Raw genomic sequence first — 17,342 nt, 5'->3', positions numbered from 1 at the left:
TTATATTATACATAAATGTTATTTATTGAATTTAATCACTAATTTAATTATAAAATACAGAAAATATAGCTGCTCAATTGAACATTTTTCACAATTATAAAATCTTTTTTTATTTATATAAAGGTAAGAAATTTTATATATTTCATATATACAATTTTAGGAGCATAATATACTTCCACCCTACTCTCCCTCCACCTCCCTTTCTTACTTTTATTTTAATTTTTACAATGACAAAATTTCAGTTCTCTTGATCTATACAAGCTTAACCCTCCACTAAATAAAGAATTCAACCAGTAGTAAGCAGAAAATGCTACTGTTCCCCAGGAGTATAGAACAGGTTATCATTCTTAGTATAGAAGAGGTTATCATTCTCATACAATACAATTATCAAGAATGCATAAGTATTAGAAAAAAATGCTGTTGATTTTTCTGTGGTGTTTCTATCATATTGGCTGTTGTTGGTCCAGGAGTCTGAGAGCACTCTGTGGCGGGAGTACATGCGACGCCCTGATGGATGTGCCCTTGCCCAGGCTGCGCTAGCCTTCCTTCAGGAGGGATTTCTCAGTTGTCCCCCTCACGGTCTTCAGGAAATTCATGACGTCAGTGCCCCCGGTTCCTTGGTTTTCCAGCGCCGAGGGCTTTTCCTCCCCTTCCTTCTCCTTGGCCTTCTGGCGTGCGGGAATCACGATGTACTTGGCTACTACTTGCAGATGGTAGCTTCTGAGGGCCACCAGGGCTTTCACACACTTGTCATAAGCTTCCTGAAGGCCCGCATCCTTTTCTGAAAGGATAAACTCTCGGATGGATGGAGCTGCCTCCAACGAGCCAAGGAAACCCCGGTGAGCCGGAGGCATGTATGTCCTCATGTCCTGCAGGAACTCAAAAGCGGATTCTAGAGGAACAAGACAAAGAGAAGGTAAGAGGGAGGCCGGGGCCCTTCTGAATCCAGGGAACCACAGCAGGTCAAAGAGAGAGATGGAGAGAGCTCACCAACAGGTACCATTGCAGCAGGCACTGTGGTTAAAACCATCCTCTCTCAAGGTGATGGGATTCACGGTAAAAGAGTCTTAATTCTCATAGCCTCATGGGCCAGACACATGCTTTCATGGTAGGATTTTTGTGTGTGCTTTCTTCCTCATTTTCCCACTGTGTTTGAGCCTTCCAAGAGGCTGATGGTATAGAAAGCATACCTACACATATAATCTGTGCCTGGTGGGCCACCGCACTGAATCTAACAGAGCTTTAGGAAATAATCTTAAACTAACTAAATTAAGAGGGAAAAAGTCTATTTTCACCCAGTTCCATGCTTTCCCCTTTGTCAAAGAGATGTTTGAGAAAACAGGGAAAAGGAGAAAATTCTTCCTGAGGACTCTTAAGCTCCTAAGGGGAACACAAATGATTGTGGCTCATCTTTCAGTATTAGTGCTGGCATGGCCCTGGGCTTCTGGGGCTACAAGCTGGCTGCACAGTTGCAATGCCAAGCCTCTCCCTGTCACTCAGATCTCCACCTCTGCCACTTGTACCCGCAGTCCTGGCTCATTTTCAGGGGTCTCCCACTTTCAGCGACAGATCCTCCATGTGCAGAACATGTGACACTGGTTTCCCGCAGAGTCCACTGGACTCCAGATGTGTTTTAGTAAGATTGAGAGTGAGACGGACTTGAGTTTGGGCATTGGCTTTGTATTCTCTAGCTGCTCCACAAGGAGCCAATGGTTCAGCTACCAAATGGGATGGCGGCAATGTAATCCCTACTTCACCACCGATTGTCCTAAGCCATCAGATCAGCTCAGACGAGGTGCTGGTGGCAAGACACTTGTTCGATATTAGGATGTGGTTATGTCAAAAAAAAAAAAAAAAGAATGAGGTTATGTCAACCTAAGAGGGGATTACTGTCCACCACTTCCCACTTTACCTCCGCTGTCTTTCTGCTGGATGCCCAGCAGAACGTCAAAGCACTGGAAGATGCTGCTTTGGGCTGCACTCCCCCCGGCAAACTTCTTTGGGGTGTCCCAGACCCCTTCATACAGCAGGCCTTCTGGAAGCTGGGAGTTGCCTTTCCAACTAGACCAGAAAGGAAAGGAAAATCAGTTCTTGGATGAACGCCCACCTTTCCGATGTCAGATCTTGCAGCAGAGGAGAGCAGAAAGTGACAAGAGGCAGATTTCATGATTCTTCGTCCACACCCTCTCCAACGGACTACCAAACCTAATTGTGAGAAAGGCGCCAAAGCTTTTCCACACCTGGCAACGTCCCTTGCACAGATCTTTGCCTCTCTTTAACATGAATTGCTTTCCTCCTTCAATCCCCGGTGCATCCTTGGCCAAGTAATACCATAAAGAACAGTGGATTCTTTCTCTACCACAGTTACTTTTGAATCTAAATTGTTGTTTCAGCCAGGTGGGCAGCAGGGTCCAGCCACAGCATTTCTTATGTTCTTTATGTTTAATTGATAAGAACGTGTACTGAAGCACAGGAGTACCTACCCAGACAAATAAATGCGAAGAACGTTGAAGAACAGTTTGGGGTCCACGTGTTCTGTAAAAAGATGGCATGTGTTTAAATCAGCAGCGTCAGAGGGAATTAACATAAGGAAAACAACTTCAAGAAAGGCAGAAGCCAGTCTGTGGAGAGGAAGCCCTCTCTCCCCGCTGTCTGCTCCTGGGGAATCTGCTCACACTTGCACTTGTGGAACCGGGCTGTGAAGCTTGGGGTGAGCAGCCCACCTCCCGCACATCATCAGGACACCTGGTAAACTGCACACTTCTTTAGCAGTCGTGCTTACTTATGTAACAGATAAACTCCTCGCATAAAGAAACCGAAATTGTAGGAGAAGAAATAACAGCAAGAACAGACACACACACCAATGGACCACATCTTTAGGTCTCCCTCCTTAAAGCTTGTGAACATTTTCTTTGCTGAATATTCACCATAGCTTTATTTTTCCCACCTCCTTACAGACATCTAAAAAATATTTTGACTGCCATTTAATTGTTCATGCTTGTGGGGTGCAGCATGCTAGTTTAATAAAGGTGTACATGGTGTACTGACTGAGCAAATCGGGAGACTCAACAAAGCCATTTGAGTTGAAGGTTTGTCTGCTTGCCCATGATCCATCAGCAGTGACCGAGGCCCACTGACAGGTGAACCAGTAAGGCAGGTTTGCAAATTCAAATTGCTAGTTTTTGTTTCGTTTTGTTTTGTTTTTTGGCTCCTTGTTCTTCAAAGAATTTTGAGCTCTTTTTTTTAAAGATTTATTTTTCCATTTAAAAGGCAGAGTTACAGAGAAGCAGAAGCAGAGAGAGAGAGAGAGAGAGAGAGAGAGAGAGGTCTTCCAACCACCGGTTCCCTCCCCAGATGGATGCAACTGCCGGAGCTGGGCTGATCTGAAGCCAGGAGCCAGGAGCTTCCTCCAGGTCTCCCACATGGGTGCAGGGGCCCAAGGACTTGGGCCATCCTCTACTGCTTTCCCAGGCCACAGCAGAGAGCTGGATCGAAAGTGGAACAGCCAGGACTCAAACCGGCGCCCATATGGGATGGCAGCACTGCAGGCTTTACCTGCTATGCCACAGCACCAGCCCCTCCTAGAGTATCTTGCTAGGTTGTGAAAAAAAGCAGAATTCCCCCAACACTCTTATCAAGTAGAAGCTATGTGTTTTTAGAACTGCCTTCACTTTCACAAGCTCTTTGTGGATTTTGGTGGGAGGCAAGGAAGGTGTATAAATTCCACATAACTCATTTAGATCCTGGCTTCACTGTTTATGACCTGTGTAATCTTTAATCATTTATCTTATCTCGCTGACTTTCGATTTCCACACCTTGACACTGAGATAGTTAAGCCTACCACAGGCAAGGCACAATGACTTAGTGAGATAAAATTCATAAAGGGGAAACACTAAGTGGCACTTGCTTTTTGCTTCCCTTTTCTCAATGACTCAGGACCTCGGACAACATGAAATACTCCATTGTCAGACCTGAGTACTGTCCCATGTACAATACTTGCCATGGATTTGCTCAAACACTTCAAGGGCTTTGTTCAGACAAGAGACCACATCCAGAAGTGCCTTCTGCAGGGTGCCCCGGTCCTGATGTTGCATGGCACTGAACAAAACGGGAATTATCTTAAAGAAAAAAATCACAAAGAGCTAAGATTTCCCAGCATGCAACACTGACACAGAATAAAATACCTCCAAGTCTTAACCCTTCAAATCTTTCAATTGCATTTATTTTTATACTTTTTTTTTTGGGTTAAGCATCCTGACTATTTAACAAATTTCCTTATATTTATACAATGTTGAATAAGTCTTTACTTATTTAATATTTAATTTAGAGGCATTTTCATGGCTCTTTGTATAGTTTCTATTTCTAATAGTTAAAAGCATCTTTTTAATGTCATCAGGTATTATAATTTCAATGCCAAATCAAATTGAAAATTTTTCTTTTTATTTCTCACAGGACTCTCAAATTTGATTCTAAATAAATGGCTTCTAGCCTTTGTATTTTAGATGGTGCATAAAAATAATTTCTTTTTGCCAGATAATCTTTTACTCCCAATTAAATGACCTACTGCTATATTTAGGCAGGAATAAAGCTAAGTCATGCTCACTACAACTCAGTTGCTAACTGGTTGCTCAGCCTGTGTGACTAGTTATGGAAAATCAATTGTGGGTGTACGCACCTTAATTGCCGAAGCAGCTGCTATTTCCACTAACAGAGAAACCAGGAAAAAGCCTTTAGCACAGTCTTCACCAGGGAAGTAGAACAGGATGTCCATGTTTCTGCCAATGTCAGTCAAGAAAGGCAAGAATTTTAGCAAAAATAGTAATATGTTTCACTTTCATCCATGTGTATTTATCCTCTGCCTCCCCAGGATAATTTCATAAGAGAGGTATTGCAAGTCTCAATCTCTCCATTATATGTCTGGGAATATTAAGAGTCAATGCTTAGGCCCCTCATCTAAGATCAGATAATTAATACTATGTAGGTTAACTTCAGACTTGAAATTTCATTCTGGAACTTGGAACTAGACATCCCCAAACTAGTTCTGTTTCCATGATCTAATCCCATTAACTTGTTGCAGGCATATTTAATTAGCATAGACATACGTGCAATGTTTTTAGAGATACCTAAAAGGCAGACTTTGAAGAATTTGTCTTCTCATTTAAATAAATATGAGGTTATTTCAAAATACCCAAGGAAAATGTAATTAACAGATTTATTTCAGTGCATAAATATAAAAGCTTGCTATTCAGTGGTAAAAATGGAATATACTACCTTGAGAATCACTGAGCACTCATAGGCAGACCTTATTTGCATCGTGCAAACCTAATGCACATTTCCCATGAAAACTTGGAAGTACTTCCATATATTTATGTTAATACTTTTATTTATGAACTTGATTCAGTTTCTCAGTGGCGTATCTGTTTTGCCAAAAACATTCAAATAACTGGTTAGGTCCTATTTCTCTCTTTCATTCAGGTTTTGGCATTGGTACCAACATGGTCTCAGTATCTGCAAATCTATGCATAGTATGGTAGCCAAATTCAAGGTATCTGAAGCCAGACCACATCTGCGGCTTGCTTGTTCTGTGATTTTGTACAAGATGTGGCATCTTGTGGCTGGTGTTGTGGCATAGCAGGTAAAGCCGCAGCCTATGATGCTAGCATCCTATATGGACATTAGTTCTAGTCCCCAGGGGCTCCACTTCCTATCCAGCTCCCAGCTAATGGCCTGAGAAAAGCAGCAGAAGATGGCCCAAGTGTTTAGGTCCTGCCACTGATGCAGGAGTCTGGAATGAAGCTCCTGGCACCTGTCTTTGTCTTGTCCTAGTCCTAGCTGTTGCACCTGAGGAGTGAATCAGAGGCTGAACCCTCTCTCTCTCTGTAACATTACCTTTCAAATAAATAAATGAATCTTTATAAAAGTGTCCTCTTTCTCTGCACCAGTGTTCTCATCTTTAAAATGAGCTGAGCTGCTTAAAACTCTCGCATTGTCTCATTTGTCTTAAGGTACTGATTAAATTTCTTGCTATAGCCAGTCAAGTCTCACATCATCTTTTTAAATACATTTAGTATTTAGTATCTGACCACACTGCTGTTTGAACCAGACATCACTGACAGTGCACTCAGATTTTTTTTCTCACTTTAAGAGCCTCACACTCACTATTTCCTCCACTGTGAACGTCTGCATCTTTTCCATCTGGCTGATTCTTATTCCTCTACAAGATTCAGCTGAAAGGTTTGCTTCAGGAGTTCCTCTCTTCATGCCTTCTATTTGATCAAGGCTGCCAGAACCTTATTTTCTTATCTTTTTGCTCAGTCATAAGTAAATTTATATAATTTTCATATAATTTTCTTCTTCTCTGTTAGGTGAGCTGTACCAGGTCAGGCTTATAATTATATTTACCTTAGTTTCCCTGGTTCTAAGCTATGCTTGGTACATAGGTCAAAGTAGTGGGGAGTGGGTCAAAAAGAACACAAAGGGCCGGCGCCGTGGCTCACTAGGCTAATCCTCCACCTAGCGGTGCCAGCACACGGGGTTCTAGTCCCGGTCGGGGCGCCAGATTCTGTCCCGGTTGCCCCTCTTCCAGACCAGCTCTCTGCTGTGGCCAGGGAGTGCAGTGGAGGATGGCCCAAATACTTGGGCCCTGCACCCCATGGAAGACCAGGAGAAGTACCTGGCTCCTGGCTTCGGATCAGCGCGGTGCGCAGGCCGCAGCGCACCAGCTGTGGCGGCCATTGGAGGGTGAACCAACAGCAAAAGGAAGACCTTTCTCTCTGTCTCTCTCTCTCACTGTCCACTCTGCCTGTCAAAAAACAAACAAACAAACAAACAAACAAACAAAAACCACAAGCATGTATGCTTACTGATTGACATTGTTAACTAGTTCTGGGCACAGAGACTTCCAAGGTCACAGGTGCAAGCACGTGTGTGCATTACGTATGTGTGCATATCAGTTGTATGTTTGTCAACAAGTAGTAGTTTTGTAGATATCTATAGCTATATTACCAAGTACAGACATAGTATGATCACAGATATAATTAAGTGCTAAGTTTTATTTGCCCTTAAATAATTACTTATTTTTTGCCTGAATTCAATCATGTAAAACGCACTTGAACTATATTGGTAAGCCAACATTCACTTGGAATACAAGAAAATTCTTAGAAAAAGATAAGAATCTAATACTCACTCATAAGTCATGGGTCTTATGAAAGCAGCCAAGAAGCAATGGGATAAGGGGATGAGAGAGAGAAAATCAATTAAAAATCAAATGCTTTTGTGTTATTATTATTATTCTTAACCTGAATATTATTTATCTTTCAGAAGTAAGACATAGATAAAAACCAAAAAAATACATTTTTAATGTTTCTCCAGTAGGTGTTGAAAATATTTGACTTACACTTAAAACAAAAAATGAAATCTGCAATAAGTACATATGTACACCCACACTAGCTGTAACTAATAAGAAACTGTCTAGATCCAATCCTTTTGTTTTGTGCTATTCCCATGTGCAGAATATTCCTCCACAGGTACCACCTTGAGCCATGCAAGGCCCCACTTCTATGTCCTTTATTGTAACAGATCTTATCACGAGGGAGAGGGAAAGGGCAGATTCTGAGCCAAGGCCCGAAAGCCCAGGCATTGCTGCCGGTACTGCTGCAGATGCGTGGACTCTGAAGTGCGGCTGGCTAAGGGACAGTTAGCTGCTCAGGATCTCCAAAGACGTGGAGTCAAAGGAAGACAGACACAAATGCATACAAACTCTATGATTTCATGGATATGAAATCTAGTGATACAATACACACATTAAAAAACATTAACAGGTAGAGAGACAGGATAGGAGAAGACAAAGGGTCTGAGAGACAGACAGAGCTAGAGCCAGAGTTAGAGCTGGAACTAGAGCAAGAGTTAGAGCCAGAGCGAGAGTGAGAGAGAGAGAGAGAGATTGAGAAAGCACTCGCATTTACCAGTTCACATCCCAGGTGCTTCTAAGAGCAAGGGTTGGGCTGCGACTGAAGCTGGGAGTGGAGTTTGGAAGGCAACCCAGGCTTCCCATGGGGGTGGTAGGAAACCAATCAAGCCATCACTCTTGTCCCCTGGGATCACCATCAGCAGGGAGCTGGAGTCAAGGGTGCAGCTGGGTATCAAACTCAGACACTCCCATGTGGAACACAGGCATCTTAAGGGTTAAAAACCAGCTCCCCACACTTTTTTTTTTTTTTTTAAAGATAAATGAGAATATATTTGCCTGGGACAAGGAAGGAAGCTGGATAACATAGGTCCAAAGAAAATTTCTGAGAAATATTCTGTGACTTGCTTAGGATGGAGGTTACATTAGTAAGTGTTCCACAGTCCAATTCAAGGGAACATTTAAAGTTTGTCTAGTTGACTGTGTGTTATCTCTACATTTCTCTTGCATGTATGTTCAATGCATTTGTAGTTCAGACACAGCAGTACAAACAGCTCTACCCAAAACCAAGAAAGTTGACTGCCAATCTTAAGTCAGTAAAGGAACACCCCTTTGCTGTAAATAGAATACATTCCTTCCATTCCAGTGATAATCAGGGTCTACATACCCGCTGGGATCCTTTTTCTTCCAGTTTGCCAAGACACAGTCAGCATACACGAGAATAGGAGGCAGCCCCAGCTTTTCAGAGAGTTTGCAGTAAGGAATGGCAATATTTCTTGGCAAGACCTAATTAAAACACAACATTCCATTTTAACCATTGCAAGGTCTCACCTTTTCTGCTAGCTGGGTGCTCACACATTAGTGGTTTTAGATGAGGGCACTTGAGACCAAATAAATGCATTTTTTTCTCTCTATTAATTTCGTAACTTAACCCCAGTGGTTAGTAGATGTTCAGATGTTGGATTTGGGTTGATGCAGGCATACATCAACCACAGAGAAGAAAGAGAGAGAACAAGAAGCCTGAATCTTTGACTCCTTCTTGACTTTGAAAATTCCTTTCACTCATTGATTTACTCATCTATTCCATGGATATATTTGAGATTTTCTTTTAGCCGGATATATATTTTGCTTTATTTTTTATGCACACACATATATTTCCATTGCTATCCCCTTTGATCCTTTTCAGAAGGCAATCATTCCGCCGTTTGCTTACGCTAAAGTCCCTGAGGGAAGCTACTTAGGAAGGAAGAAGCTTTATTTTGGCTCCTGATTTTGGTAGGCAGCCTTATTAGTGCAGTTTCTGATGGAGACTGCAAAGAGAGTGGATGCAAAGACACAGTCACACAGGAGCCGGGAAAAACAGACACCTGGAGCCCAGTCTGCTCTGTGTGTGATCTCTCCTCACAATGGCAAGGTGATCCAATCCAGCTACCCTCCCAGGGGGCCATCTTCAGACACTGTGGTGGATCCAGCCTCAGAGAGAGGCAGCAATCCATCAACCACTAGCTTAAAACCTTGGGACATCTGTCTGTCTGGGTGAGGCTGGAGAACCAAATCCTCCTCACGCATAACATTAATGAAAAATACAAAACCCAGACGAAATCTTCAAATGCACTTGGAGATCATTATGCTTAGTGAAATAAGCCAGTCCCCAAAAGACAAATACCATATGTTTTCTCTGATATGTGGCAGCTAATATATACAAAAAGCCCCCAATAGATAAGAACAGAACTGACATCTTGTGATTTTATTGTTGTTTAGAGCGCTTGTCTATATTCCAGTAGAACAGTGGTCTTCCTACATTTTGCTTGTTGAATATTGTGGTTAGAGGTGAATTAAGCCTCGGATTATAAAGTAAATCAAAAGTGCATTATTGAAAAAATTAAAGGAAAAAGAAAGGAAGAAAGAAGGAAAGAGATGTGGATTAAGGGGGGAGGGAAGTATGGTCACCTTCTTAGAACTGTATCTATGAATACATAAATATGTTCTGTTTATGCTAACAAATTTTTTTAAATTAAAAAATACATTCCCATTTATTCTTCTATGATTCTTGACAAATTTATTAATTTTATGTTCATCCTGGTTTCCATATGATTTACTTGCATTCTCCCTCTTTCTTTTCTGTTTGAAGTCTCTGCTATATTTTGTGATCATGTATTTAAAACCTCTGGACTTCTGTTTGAAGCACCTAACATATATTACCTTGATTATTGATGACATAAATACATGTATATATATACATACACAATACCTACATATGGAGCTAAGACTCAGTTTCTAGCGAGACTATGGAGATGATGCACACAGCTACATTTGTTAAGTTGGAGTGGGAGCCTGGAATTAGTGTTAAACCATTTTGCACCATCCCAGGCTCTAAACATGGCAGTCTGACAATTTTGAGGAAGGATAAGGTGTGTCTTTGATTATTCAGAGTAACTTCTTTCTCCTCCCCACACATTGGGAGGTGACTGATCACATAGGTGGATGGTACTATAGATCTGTCACTAAACAGGTTGTGGAAAGAAAAATAGCTCAATGAAACGCCTATTGACTTGTCACAAAAGAAAAACTTTCACTAAATGGTAGAAGGTGATTGTGGAATCTATTTTATCCCTTTGTGATGTAAAGGGACCCATGTAAAGGCATTGCAGTCAGCATCGGTTTGAAGTGATTCTGGTTCAGGGAAAAATACAGAATATCCAATAAACTTTTATATGATGTGGCACATACATACATGAAATAAATGCATTGCTTATCTGATGTCTGGTTTTGTTTTATTTCTTCATACTAATTGGTGAACTCTCTACTCAGTGTAGGGTTAATTTTATGAGTATAAAAATTAACTGAAAAAATTCATCTCTGTAAAAAATAAGAATGGGAAAGGAAGAGGGAGGAGGGAGGTGGTCGGAGAAGAATCATCATGTTCCTAAATCTGTATATATTAAATGCATGAAGTTGTGTTCCTTAAACAAAATAAAATAATAAAAAAAGAAAAAATCAAACTTAATAAAATAAGAAGTTCAAATTTAATGGGCTCTCCTCTGCTTTCCCTTGCTCCACCTGGCCACCTGAGACAGGGACTTTGGTGCATGTCTAGGTATGTAATGAACAGAGTAGACTCCTATTCTATCTGATCTATACCAGTCACTAAAAGGAGGTTATGAGAAACTCTTTTGATTGGGTTTTAAGTGAATTGCTTAACAACCCTACTTGGTAATAGCTCTGGGCTCATAACTGCTACATTTGTATAATAATAGGGCTATGACTAACATATGAATACTAAACACAAATTTACCTATAAAAAGCATTCATTTAAAGTTATCTAATATTGGCTAGAGTAGAGTGAACCAATATATTCTTCTATGTTTACAAGTGTAAGAACACTTTTACATTAACTAAAAAGAGCCACAAAACATGCATACTTCCCAAAAAATCATAAATAGAGAAAAATGGCTTATATTCAAAGATTCTCATTGTAGTATCATTTAAAATAGTGATTTATCTATAGAGGATTTAATAAGTGAACCAAATTTTAGGAACTCAGTGAAAAAGTCATTTCAAATTACTAGGGTGATTATATATAATTGCAATGCTTACAGTATAGAGAATCAAGTTACATTTATATATATTTACAGGATGGGGCAACTGTGTTATATAAATAAAAAACTAAAATGTGCTCAGAGTAACAGTTGACATGCTGTCTGTAAATGATCAATTTCTTTTCCATTATCAAAATTTTGCAAAGTGTACTTTTGGTAGTTTTGAAACGTTTTCCAGTAAATATACTTTAAGCTTTATTTTCATGAAAATATACGCCATTGTAGCACAGGAAAGACGGGAAAATCTACAAACCTTTCGGATGTCTCCATCGCCTTGACCCCACACATATGCCATGGTGATGTACCCCAGAACCAGGTGAGCAAGGCGCTGTTGCCTGTGCCCTTCAAGCTTATCAATGCTGAGTAATGGCACCTGAGGACAACGGAGAGATCGACTCAGTCATCTTGGGGATGTTTTAGGCTTCCAAACCAAGCTCAAAAACATGCTAAGTAGCTACAGAAGAATAAGATGAATATAATATATGATTCAAACCTTTTCAACTTTCATTCGAAGTTGTCCAGTCTTTATCAGTTCAGTGATATTCTTAGCAATGAACATCCACACATCGTAATCACTAGGAAGCTCCTCCTTGAAAAAAAAAAAAAAAAAAAAAAGACTTTCATGTACCAGAGGATGCTGCTGTAATGGTAGTTTTGGCTTCCCACTGAGAGTCTGCCGTGCCTCTGTCTCTATTCTGTATAATGTTGCGGGTCTAGAAACTCCAGCCAGCCCTTGCCACTCACATAGACAACTGGACACCTCTCTGTGCTGCACCTGTCCTTCTCTCTTCAAACACTGCCATAGCCTGGTTGTCAAAGTCCACTCGAGAGTTCCTGGCAACTCCGTTCAACATCAGTTCCCTCCATGATGAATCTTAAGGATCTTCCTTTTTTCATGTTGTTGAATAATTTATTATCTGCTACTTTCTTCTTTTTTTTTTTTTTTTTTGGTAGATTTTAGGTTCTTTGAATGGAAGAAGAATGAGATTTTATTAAATGAGGCCAGTGCAGTAGGCCCTTAGCTCAACAATTTTATATGTATTTCTCATTTTATTCTTTTAACAGTCCAAGAAGTTGTCTTTATGTCATGAATAAGGAGTCTCAGGATTAGTTTATGTAACTATTTTTGGATATGTAAGTTATATGTAAGTCAATCATAGGTACTTCCTTCTTTTAAAATCACACTCTGTATCTTACTACCTGATGTCAAGGATTGTAATATTGCTTTTGATTTATGTGTCTTGCAGTGCTTAACACATGTCCAGATGTATAGGATGTGATACACAAGAAGCCCCCATAGCATTATCCTTGGGGGATATTTTCAAAGAGCCCAGTGAATACTTGAAACCATGAGAGCACCAAACCCTATATATATTATATTCTTTCCTGTACATATAACCTATGGTAAACTGAAAACCTTTTCCATCTTAACTGTACACTTGTGCACTGTGTCTGTAACTTTTGCAGTTGGAGCTGCAATAGCAAAACCAGCACAAATTCCATTTTCCTTCTTCACCATGTCACAGATTTGTTCTTACCATAGATCTTAGCAACCTCAGTGTGAGAATTTTTTTTTCATATTCCTTATTAAGTTGACAACTTTCACCTTTCTCTTAAAGGAAGCACTATATCAATTCTTTCTGGCATATTCAAATTGCCAACATCACTACTTTTGTCACTTAGGGCCATTATTAAAAAAACTAATTGGATACTAGCAATATGACACCGTGACTGTTGATCTCATAATTGAGAAAGCAACCAGGTGACCAGAGGTACCATGTGAGTACACTGGACAAAGGGTTGACTCAGTTCCTGGTTGTGACAGAATGGGGGCAGTGTGATATCTCTTCACTCTACTCAGCACTTATGCAATTTAAACGTCATGCATTGCTAGTTTTGAAATTTTCCACTTATAATTTTCAGGCTGTGCATGACACTGCATAACTGAAACTGTTGCTAAGGAGTCTACTGAGTAATTGATTACTTTGGATCCACTATGGGTTTTTATGCTCTGTGAATGCTGACAAAGTCTAAATAAAAATGTCTCCCAGCATGTTATCATATTTATAAGTTCATATCCAAGGGAAACATATGCACAAGCCCTAGACAATATCCTAAGTGAGATAGAGATACCTGAGCAATTCCTCATATACCCTGTCCCTGCTCACTTCAAAGCACGCCCTTGAGGTCAGTAATGCTGGACTGTGGTGTCTGAGGACAAATCCACCTATGGGGTGCTTTTAAGCTTGAAAATAAAGTTAATATCATAAGCAAGCTCTAAAACAAGAAGACAAATAATATCAAGTTCAAACATCTTCAAGTTCTGCAAGTCTCAATCAGTTAAGGCAAGATTTTTAATAGTGAAAAATCTGGGTATTGTCCGGAGTTTTCTAGCTCTGAATCTTTCTCTAATGACCACCCAAATGCCTCTTGCTAGTGCTTTCAGGGGCCAATGTTTGCTGTTATTTGTTCCTGTTGTTCTGCGTTTCCCTATGAAGTACATTGGTTTTTCCAAATAGCAGATATTCTTTTTTTATGGTATAGCATGATTAAGATCTTACTTGGCCACATGTTTCAACCAATGCAAAATTCAGTCAATAATATATTTCTGGTTTGGAGAATGCCTGAGTGGTATAGTATAAATTAACAAAGAAAACACAGAAGATCCTTTGATTTCTGTCAGGTTAGGGAATGCAGTGTGCATGTATAGAGGCTCAGAATGCATATAATTTTCATCAGAATAGAAAAAGATGAAGTAGACATTCCAAGCTCAGAATTTCACTGGACAGGTCTTCAGTAGCTCCTACCTTTGTTCTCACGGGTCAGCACACTGAGTCTGACTTCCTCAGCATCTCAGTGAGCAGAGTTATTTTGTAAGAACCCCGGGGAAACTTGCTTTGTTTCTTCCTGGATTTTGCTTTAATCATTGAACTCTGTTCTAAAGACGTGAACAGTTACCATGGTTGTTGCGTTTTTGAACAGATCTTACTCTTTGAAAACAGAATCTTGATACCTTTAGTAGTTTCTGAAAGTGTCTCTACTGTGTCATTGATAAGTACATCATTGAAACCATCCAACTCTGCCATTTATGTGTGATGGTGAGGTAGGGGTGTGTGTGGTACAGGCAGGAAGCCAAGCTGAATATTATTAATTTGTGTGTTAGGCAAATTAGGGCAATGCAATTAAACTATACCTTCATTTTCTTAAATTAACTCAATAATCTGAAGAGGAAAATGAGATTGGGTGGAAGGGGTTGCTTCAGAATTGCCTATATTCCACCATGTATCTGTAGGCTTTTATTTCTTGAGTGCAGATAGATTGGAATATCTGATTAAAATATATATTTGCTACACTTAAAGGTGCTCTCTGCAGTGTGGGACATTTTTGGATCACAAAGAAATGAAGATACAGTGCTCCATAGAGTTGGTACAATTGTTCATATAAATCTTCTCCTGCAACCTTAAGTTAAACCCTGTTAAGCCCAAGAACAAAAGACAAAAAGAAGAAAAACTCAAACTAAACCAAACCAAACCAAACAAACAATCTCTCTTCCTTTCTGAAGAGAGGCTGCACAGCATGATAGATTTAAAATCATGAATCCTGGAGCCAGACTTCCTGGGCTTTGTCATTTGCCAGCTGTGTGAGTTTGGTAATTATTCTAATTCCACATGCCTTTTAGTTCTCATCAGAAAAGTAAGGATAATAATCTACATAAAGTTCAGGCTGGTGTGTTAGGATGCAATGAGTTATTTACAAACTACTTAGGAAAATGTTGCACAAATGCTTGATAATTAAGACATTGATAAATCAGTTTACATGGCATTCTTTGGGAGACAAGTCAGGGAAACATAGTTTTTAAGGCAAATATTTCTCCACATACTCGGTATTTTGTAGCTAATACTTGCAAAAATAAAGAAAAAGGTAGTTGAGATTCTCACTTAAATCTTATACTCTGTAAACAACAAGCAATATTCACACAACACAAAGGTTAACGTGCCATTTCATAAACCCAATCAAATTAGGAACCCACACTTTGCACAACTTAAGATATATCAATACAGAAAAGGATTTTCCTTTGATTCATGAGCTATTTATAACTTTGCTTTTTTCAAAATGCCCTCAGAAAATAAATTGTCATAAAACTAACTTTTGATTTCTACAGTATAACTCTTTTGTAAGGCTAAAAAAATATTTCCACAGTTTCCTTATTTCATCACTCTTTACCTTAGGCAAGAAAGAAATGCACTTGTGACTGTATTTCTAGAAAGAAAAAGTTAGGAGATTTTAAGTAAAACCACTTGTTCAAACTCTGCCTCCAATTTTGGCAATCCTATGTTTCTTTGTTGAGTAGGAGTTGTGGAGCCACGGTTCGGTAGATGCTGGCTTGCCTAGGTAAAGGATGAGAAGAAAATGCATTTTCCAATATCTCAATGCTGTCTCTTACCAGTGGATTTGGAAGAGCGAAGCCTATATCTTTATCTATGTGGAATTCTTCAAGAATTTCCCAAGAAGTCCCCATTGCAGATTTCTATCAAGTGCAGTGGATGTGCAGTCTACTCCTCTGATGCTTAAGGTTCTAAAGAGCCTCAACCACCATCTATTTATTGTAGTCATGGTTGGAGTCAGTCACCAAGACTCATTACGTAGGCAGTGAGAAATGACTTCCACTTTAGGAATAGTTTCACTTTCTGCTTTCTTTCTTTTTTTTTGATATTTTTATAAGCAATAAAACCCCACAAGTATGCCTATTCATCATCTGAAGAAACTGAAAGGTCATATCCAGTATCAAATCTTTATCACCAGGAATATTATATTTGTTTGCTGTCATCTGGAATGCCCATAGGTGCCTGGCTGAAATAACAAGAAACAGTGAATAGAACAAGTGACAAGAAAAGAACATTTCCCTTTATGGAAACTTAAATATCAGAATTAAAATAAAAAAATTGCACCCCAACTCTTGTCCTAGTCTATCATTTAGTTATCTGTCAATGATTTTCCTTTATTTATTCTTCCAGAGTCCTTTGAAAATATCAGTATCCTGCATAGGTTGCTGTAAAATACAACACCAAACTATTTCTCAATGGCTTTGAGAAAGAAAAAAAAAAAAACAAAACAAAACAAAAAAAACAGAAGCACATGAAGAGTTAGAAAAGCAGTAGCTCTCCACCCCTCCACTCCGCTTACCTAGCGTCTGTGCTCCAAGTCGTAGGGTTCTCTCTTACTCACATTCCTATGAAGTAACCTTTAGGAATATGGGCTTGCATCCTTATTCTATCTGTCTGCCAGGAACAGCTGAGGCAACAGTTCTGCACAACTAGAGACTTTCTAATATGTAGAAAAGATGGCAAAATGCTTAAGTAGAAAGTGGGGCTGCATTTAGTAATGATCATGGTGCATGCTAGTCTACGGTCACTCAGATTCTGGCTCACACAGTTAATAACAGTGAAGCAAAGGCAGAAGCCACATCACTCCACCTGAAGACTAAAAGGAGAAACGAAAGGACTCAGTGTTCTCTACATAAGACAATGAGAATCCGGCATGCAGCTTATCAGCTTCCAAAAGTCATTAAGTGTGCATGGTTGGCTGCTTTCCAGAACATTCAGTCTCACAGTGGTCACCTCTACGAGATGGTGACTTCTCTGCAAGCACATGGTTTTACAGGAATATAATCCTTGTATAAAAAATAAAGAAAAGTGAAACCCAAGAAAACGCCATGATTCAACTTCTCCAGAACAAATGATTCATGGGAGGGTGCTACTTTTGGAACTGAGCCCAAATAGACACAAATTGCCAAGGTCCATCACAAAACTATATGGAAGACCAAAATAACACAATGA

General features: G+C 39.7%; 1 protein-coding gene across 1 annotated transcript; it reads right to left on the bottom strand.

Moving 5' to 3' along the window:
* IDO1 (indoleamine 2,3-dioxygenase 1) lies at positions 1-17,000 on the bottom strand. The gene is made up of 11 exons (XM_070068597.1): positions 16,690-17,000; positions 15,950-16,356; positions 11,999-12,094; positions 11,759-11,878; positions 8,574-8,692; positions 7,187-7,201; positions 4,676-4,775; positions 4,001-4,118; positions 2,484-2,535; positions 1,913-2,061; positions 1-892 (listed from the first exon to the last, which is right to left on the bottom strand). The coding sequence occupies exons 2-11, from the start codon at positions 16,022-16,024 to the stop codon at positions 537-539; spliced, it is 1,200 nt and encodes a 399-aa protein (XP_069924698.1). The 5' UTR covers positions 16,025-16,356; positions 16,690-17,000; the 3' UTR covers positions 1-536.
* Between the last annotated feature and the right edge of the window lie 342 nt (positions 17,001-17,342).

The sequence above is a fragment of the Oryctolagus cuniculus genome, chromosome 2 (genome assembly GCF_964237555.1).
Source record: "Oryctolagus cuniculus chromosome 2, mOryCun1.1, whole genome shotgun sequence".
In the NCBI taxonomy this organism is placed as follows: Eukaryota; Metazoa; Chordata; class Mammalia; order Lagomorpha; family Leporidae; genus Oryctolagus; species Oryctolagus cuniculus.
The sequence above is the reverse complement of the archived record's forward strand: the minus strand, read 5'-3'. Positions and strand labels throughout refer to the sequence as shown.